This window comes from Oncorhynchus tshawytscha, linkage group LG05 (assembly GCF_018296145.1).
Source record: "Oncorhynchus tshawytscha isolate Ot180627B linkage group LG05, Otsh_v2.0, whole genome shotgun sequence".
NCBI classification, from domain to species: Eukaryota; Metazoa; Chordata; class Actinopteri; order Salmoniformes; family Salmonidae; genus Oncorhynchus; species Oncorhynchus tshawytscha.
Genome location: NC_056433.1, coordinates 90,065,720 through 90,073,720, shown reverse-complemented (window position 1 = coordinate 90,073,720; position 8,001 = coordinate 90,065,720). Strand labels below are relative to the sequence as shown.

The window sequence follows — 8,001 nt, the reverse complement described above, 5'->3', positions numbered from 1 at the left end:
TTGGAACACAGCTCTAGACCTATAGACTAAAAGTATATAGTATACAGTATGTTAGTATGGGTATTGGAACACAGCTCTAGTCTCTAGACCTATAGACTAATAGTATATAGTATACAGTATGTTAGTATGGGTATTGGAACACAGCTCTAGACCTATAGACTAATAGTATATAGTATATAGTATGTAGTATACAATATGTTAGTATGGGTATTGGAACACAGCTCTAGACCTATCGACTAATAGTATATAGTATATAGTATGTAGTATACAGTATGTTAGTATGGGTATTGGAACACAGCTCTAGTCTCTAGACCTATAGACTAATAGTATATAGTATATAGTATGTAGTATACAGCATGTTAGTATGGGTATTGGAACACAGCTCTAGACCTCTAGACTAATAGTATATAGTATATAGTATGTAGTATATAGTATACAGTATGTTAGTATGGGTATTGGAACACAGCTCTAGACCTATAGACTAATAGTAAAGAGTATATAGTATGCAGTATGCAGTATATTAGTATGGGTATTGGAACACAGCTCTAGACCTATAGACTAATAGTATATAGTATATAGTATGTAGTATACAGTATACAGTATGTAGTATACAGTATGTTAGTATGGGTATTAGAACACAGCTCTAGACCTATAGACAAATAGTATATTGTATGTAGTATGTAATATACAGTATACAGTATGTAGTATACAGTGTGTTAGTATGGGTATTGGAACACAGCTCTAGACCTATAGACTAGTAGTATGTAGTATACAGTATACAGTATGTAGTATACAGTATGTTAGTATGGGTATTAGAACACAGCTCTAGTCTCTAGACCTATAGACTAATAGTATATAAGTATGTAGTATACAGTATGTTAGTATGAGTATTAGAACACAGCTCTAGTCTGTAGACCTATAGACTAATAGTATATAGTATACAGTATGTTAGTATGGGTATTGGAACACAGCTCTAGTCTCTAGACCTATAGACTAATAGTATATAAGTATGTAGTATACAGTATGTTAGTATGAGTATTAGAACACAGCTCTAGACCTATAGACTAATAGTATATAGTTTACAGTATGTTAGTATGGGTATTGGAACACAGCTCTAGTCTCTAGACCTATAGACTAATAGTATATAGTATATAGTATATAGTATATAGTATACAGTATGTTAGTATGGGTATTGGAACACAGCTCTAGTCTCTAGACCTATAGACTAATAGTATATAGTTTACAGTATGTTAGTATGGGTATTGGAACACAGCTCTAGTCTCTAGACCTATAGACTAATAGTATATAGTATGTAGTATATAAGTATGTAGTATACAGTATGTTAGTATGAGTATTAGAACACAGCTCTAGACCTATAGAATAATAGTATATAGTATATAGTATACAGTATGAAGTATACAGTATGTTAGTATGGGTATTGGAACACAGCTCTAGTCTCTAGACCTATAGACTAATAGTATATAGTATGTAGTATATAAGTATGTAGTATACAGTATGTTAGTATGAGTATTAGAACACAGCTCTAGACCTATAGACTAATAGTATATAGTTTACAGTATGTTAGTATGGGTATTGGAACACAGCTCTAGTCTCTAGACCTATAGACTAATAGTATATAGTATATAGTATACAGTATGTTAGTATGGGTATTGGAACACAGCTCTAGTCTCTAGACCTATAGACTAATAGTATATAGTTTACAGTATGTTAGTATGGGTATTGGAACACAGCTCTAGTCTCTAGACCTATAGACTAATAGTATATAGTATGTAGTATATAAGTATGTAGTATACAGTATGTTAGTATGAGTTTTAGAACACAGCTCTAGACCTATAGAATAATAGTATATAGTATATAGTATACAGTATGAAGTATACAGTATGTTAGTATGGGTATTGGAACACAGCTCTAGTCTCTAGACCTATAGACTAATAGTATATAGTATGTAGTATATAAGTATGTAGTATACAGTATGTTAGTATGAGTATTAGAACACAGCTCTAGACCTATAGACTAATAGTATATAGTATATAGTATACAGTATGTAGTATACAGTATGTTAGTATGGGTATTGGAACACAGCTCTAGTCTCTAGACCTATAGACTAATAGTATATAGTATATAGTATGTAGTATACAGTATGTTAGTATGGGTATTGGAACACAGCTCTAGACCTAGAGACTAATAGTATATAGTATACAGTATGTTAGTATGGGTATTGGAACACAGCTCTAGTCTCTAGACCTATAGACTAATAGTATATAGTTTACAGTATGTTAGTATGGGTATTGGAACACAGCTCTAGTCTCTAGACCTATAGACTAATAGTATATAGTATGTAGTATATAAGTATGTAGTATACAGTATGTTAGTATGAGTATTAGAACACAGCTCTAGACCTATAGAATTATAGTATATAGTATACAGTATGAAGTATACAGTATGTTAGTATGGGTATTGGAACACAGCTCTAGTCTCTAGACCTATAGACTAATAGTATATAGTTTACAGTATGTTAGTATGGGTATTGGAACACAGCTCTAGTCTCTAGACCTATAGACTAATAGTATATAGTATGTAGTATACAGTATGTTAGTATGGGTATTCGAACGCAGCTTTGGTCTCAATATGACACCTTGTTAAAATAAAGGTTAATAACATTAACAGTTTATGTGAGTGTTAAATAATGACCATCTTTATCAGTGGTAAAGCACAGGTGGTAAAGCACAACAAATACAGACATACTGTATCTCTCATAGTCAAGGTGGGTCTGTTGATATGAATTTGTTGCAGCCTCCATTACATACAACGTACACTAGATGGGGCCCTTGCACTGCATGTCATTTTGCAGTGGTGTTTTTGTTGTTATTGTCCTGTGTAGTCCGGAAGTACAGAGTACCCCGCCCCGGTTGCAGTTGCAAGGCGCCCGCCAGTATCCCAAGATTCCGCTGTTTCTGCAATGACCTCGCCGATAACGGAGTCGGTAGTGTAAGCAGTGTTGTGTGCTCTCCTTGCATGGTGGATGATGGCCGCTTCAAAGCCCGTTGAGCCGCAATCCGGGAGCAGTCTCCCTCGCTGGCAGCTGGCCCTCCTGATCGGAACCCCCATAGTGCTGGGTGTAGGAGCTGTTTACCTGTGGAACCGCAGCAAGACGAAGGACTCACCAGGGAAACGGAATGGGGAACGGACAACTCCAGAAGGCAGCGCGAGCCCCGTCCAGGGCCAAGACGGCGCAGCTAACCGAACCAGTCGCGAGCTGGAGGACATGGTATGAATCTCAGGCTCTCCTAGATATAACTCTGCTTTACTTCAGTTTTCCTGCCCAGCCTGGTACTAGCTATAACACTAAATCCGTGTTCCTTGAGCAGAATTTGTTCAGTACCGAAATACATTCAAGGACAGACTGTCAATGAATCCCACCTACATGTAGCAGATGGCCGCTAACTAGCTATGTAGCTAGTTTGAATGGTAAAAAAGCACGCTAACTAACGTAGGCGCCTAAATAACAATTTCAATGAAGGAAACGAATGTAGTTACACCAAGTCATATTTAGCGTGGTATGAGCAAAACATGTCGCTAACTAGGTAGTTGAACTGAGAGCCAAGCACATGTTTTACTAATTCTATAGAGCCATCAAGAAGGATTCATACCCCTTGACTTTTTAAATTTAACCTTAACCGGGAGGCAAGTCAGTTAAGAACAAATTCGTATTTACAATGACGGTCTAGGAACAGTGGGTTAACTGTCTGTTCAGGGGCAGAACGACAGATTTTTACCTTGTCAGCTCGGGGATTTGATCTAGCAACCTCCCGGTCCAACTCTCTAACCACTAGGCTACCTGCCTCCCGGTCCAACTCTCTGACCACTAGGCTACCTGCCTCCCGGTCCAACTCTCTAACCACTAGGCTACCTGCCTCCCAGTCCAACTCTCTAACCACTAGGCTACCTGCCTCCCGGTCCAACTCTCTAACCACTAGGCTACCTGCCTCCCGGTCCTACTCTGGATACCTGCCTCCCGGTCCAACTCTCTAACCACTAGGCTACCTGCCTCCCGGTCCAACTCTCTAACCACTAGGCTACCTGCCTCCCGGTCCAACTCTCTAACCACTAGGCTACCTGCCTCCCGGTCCTACTCTCTAACCACTAGGCTACCTGCCTCCCGGTCCAACTCTCTGACCACTAGGCTACCTGCCTCCCGGTCCAACTCTCTAACCACTAGGCTACCTGCCTCCCGGTCCTACTCTCTAACCACTAGGCTACCTGCCTCCCGGTCCAACTCTAACCACTAGGCTACCTGCCTCCCGGTCCAACTCTCTGACCACTAGGCTACCTGCCTCCCGGTCCAACTCTAACCACTAGGCTACCTGCCTCCCGGTCCAACTCTAACCACTAGGCTACCTGCCTCCCGGTCCAACTCTCTAACCACTAGGCTACCTGCCTCCCGGTCCAACTCTCTAACCACTAGGCTACCTGCCTCCCGGTCCAACTCTCTAACCACTAGGCTACCTGCCTCCCGGTCCAACTCTCTAACCACTAGGCTACCTGCCTCCCGGTCCAACTCTCTGACCACTAGGCTAACTGCCTCCCAGTCCAACTCTCTAACCACTAGGCTACCTGCCTCCCGGTCCAACTCTCTAACCACTAGGCTACCTGCCTCCCGGTCCAACTCTCTAACCACAAGGCTACCTGCCTCCCGGTCCTACCTCTAACCACTAGGCTACCTGCCTCCCGGTCCAACTCTCTAACCACTAGGCTACCTGCCTCCCGGTCCAACTCTCTGACCACTAGGCTACCTGCCTCCCGGTCCAACTCTCTGACCACTAGGCTACCTGCCTCCCGGTCCAACTCTCTGACCACTAGGCTACCTGCCTCCCGGTCCAACTCTCTAACCACTAGGCTACCTGCCTCCCGGTCCAACTCTCTAACCACTAGGCTACCTGCCTCCCGGTCAAATCAAATCAAATTTATTTATATAGCCCTTCGTACATCAGCTGATATCTCAAAGTGCTGTACAGAAACCCAGCCTAAAACCCCAAACAGCAAGCAATGCAGGTGTAGAAGCACGGTGGCTAGGAAAAACTCCCTAGAAAGGCCAAAACCTAGGAAGAAACCTAGAGAGGAACCAGGCTATGTGGGGTGGCCAGTCCTCTTCTGGCTGTGCCGGGTGGAGATTATAACAGAACATGGCCAAGATGTTCAAATGTTCATAAATGACCAGCATGGTCGAATAATAATAAGGCAGAACAGTTGAAAACTGGAGCAGCAGCACAGTCAGGTGGGAGTTGAAACTGGAGCAGCAGCATGGCCAGGTGGACTGGGGACAGCAAGGTCCAACTCTCTAACCACTAGGCTACCTGCCTCCCGGTCCAACTCTCTAACCACTAGGCTACCTGCCTCCCGGTCCAACTCTCTAACCACTAGGCTACCTGCCTCCCGGTCCAACTCTCTGACCACTAGGCTACCTGCCTCCCGGTCCAACTCTCTGACCACTAGGCTACCTGCCTCCCGGTCCAACTCTCTAACCACTAGGCTACCTGCCTCCCGGTCCAACTCTCTAACCACAAGGCTGCCTCCCGGTCCAACTCTCTAACCACTAGGCTACCTGCCTCCCGGTCCAACTCTCTAACCACTAGGCTACCTGCCTCCCGGTCCAACTCTCTGACCACTAGGCTACCTGCCTCCCGGTCCAACTCTCTGACCACTAGGCTACCTGCCTCCCAGTCCAACTCTCTAACCACTAGGCTACCTGCCTCCCGGTCCAACTCTCTAACCACTAGGCTACCTGCCTCCCAGTCCAACTCTCTAACCACTAGGCTACCTGCCTCCCAGTCCAACTCTCTAACCACTAGGCTACCTGCCTCCCGGTCCAACTCTCTAACCACTAGGCTACCTGCCTCCCGGTCCAACTCTCTGACCACTATGCTACCTGCCTCCCGGTCCAACTCTCTAACCACTAGGCTACCTGCCTCCCGGTCCAACTCTCTAACCACTAGGCTACCTGCCTCCCGGTCCAACTCTCTAACCACTAGGCTACCTGCCTCCCGGTCCAACTCTCTAACCACAAGGCTACCTGACTCCCGGTCCAACTCTCTAACCACTGGGCTACCTGCCTCCCGGTCCTACTCTCTAACCACTAGGCTACCTGCCTCCCGGTCCTACTCTCTAACCACTAGGCTACCTGCCTCCCGGTCCTACTCTAAACACTAGGCTACCTGCCTCCCGGTCCAACTCTCTAAACACTAGGCTACCTGCCTCCCGGTCCTACTCTAACCACTAGGCTACCTGCCTCCCGGTCCTACTCTAACCACTAGGCTACCTGCCTCCCGGTCCTACTCTAACCACTAGGCTACCTGTCTCCCGGTCCTACTCTAACCACTAGGCTACCTGTCTCCCGGTCCAACTCTCTAAACACTAGGCTACCTGCCTCCCGGTCCTACTCTAACCACTAGGCTACCTGTCTCCCGGTCCAACTCTCTAAACACTAGGCTACCTGCCTCCCGGTCCTACTCTAACCACTAGGCTACCTGCCTCCCGGTCCAACTCTCTAAACACTAGGCTACCTGCCTCCCGGTCCAACACTCTAACCACTAGGCTACCTGCCGCCCCAAAATAGATCTTGTCCAGTACGGGTATCAAAGCCGCAACCTTTGCGATGCTCTGATCAACTGATGCTAACCAGATTTTTTTATTTTTTTTATTTAACCAGGTAGGCCAGTTGAGAACACCTTTATTTAACCAGGTAGGCCAGTTGAGAACACCTTTATTTAACCAGGTAGGCCAGGTGAGAACAAGTTCTCATTTACAACTTCAAAAAGTGTATTACTTTGCCAAGTCTTTTACAGTATTACTTTAGTGCCTTGTTGCAAACAAGGTTTTGGAGTATTAGTATTCTGTACATGCTTCGTTCTTTTCACTCTGTCAATTAGTTTAGTATTGTGGAATAACTACAATGTTGTTGATCCATCCTCAGTTCTCTCCTATCACAACCATTAAACTCTGTAACTGTTTTAAAGTCACCATTGGCCTCATGGTGAAATCCCTGAGTAGTTTCCTTCTTCTCCAGCAACTGAGTTAGGAAGGACGTCTGTATCTTTGTAGTGATTGGGTGTATTGATACACCATCCAAAGTGTAATTAATAACTTCACCATGATCAAAGGGGTATTCAAGGTGTGCTTTTTTAAACATTTTACCCATTGAGGCTTTGGAAAACATCCCTGGTCTTTGGTTGAATCTGTTTTGAAATTCAGTGCTGGACTGAGGGACCTTACAGATGTAGTCATTCAAAATCATGTTAAACAACTTATTTAGCGGTTGAATACTTATTGACTCAAGACATACATTTTTCATTTATTTATTAATTTGTAACAATTTCAATAATCATAATTCCACTTTGACATTATGGGGTATTGTGTGTGTTTTGGCCAGTGACCAAAACAATCTCAATTGTATCCCTTTTATAAATTCAGGCTATGTAACAACAAAATGTGGAAAAAGGGGTGTGAATATTTTCTGACGGTATTGAGTCACCTTGCTTTTCCTTTCGTTTACTCGTTAGCTAACAAGTCACCAAACACTATGGATGGTCAGAACTCCTGCTCATTGTTGGTCATTGGTTGGTCTCTGTGATTGCCCTTGTTCCCATAGTTGGTAAGGGGGGACAGATCTTAATTGGTTCAGACAGGGAAGGGCTTGCCAGTCGAACAAAAAGTCTGATCCTGAATCTGCATTTAAAGGTAGCTACATAGTTCTGACATCTTGTTGTGTTACTTGCTTGTACACATTCACACAACCCAATCAATGTGACAAGTCCACAGTCAGTGTTGTATAGAAACCTTCCACTGCACTGCCTCACTCCATTCTGAGTTCATTTGTAACCTGCTAGCTACACCCAACATGAGTCCACAGTTCAGTCTCTCCTCATTTGAATGAATTCACCCACAGAAGTGATCTGTCTGTGATGAGCCTAACGTCTAGCTATG

The 8,001-nt window shown here is 44.0% G+C and overlaps 1 protein-coding gene across 1 annotated transcript in view; it reads left to right on the top strand.

Annotated features, from left to right (window-relative positions):
- Nucleotides 1-2,955: 2,955 nt before the first annotated feature.
- LOC112240851 (mitochondrial import receptor subunit TOM70-like) overlaps nt 2,956-8,001 on the top strand; it is a 38,204-nt gene continuing 33,158 nt past the window's right edge. Inside the window, exon 1 of the mRNA XM_042322676.1 lies at nt 2,956-3,289. Within this exon, the coding sequence (XP_042178610.1) occupies nt 3,044-3,289 (246 nt within the window). The 5' untranslated portion in view covers nt 2,956-3,043. The remainder of the gene's footprint in view (nt 3,290-8,001) is intronic.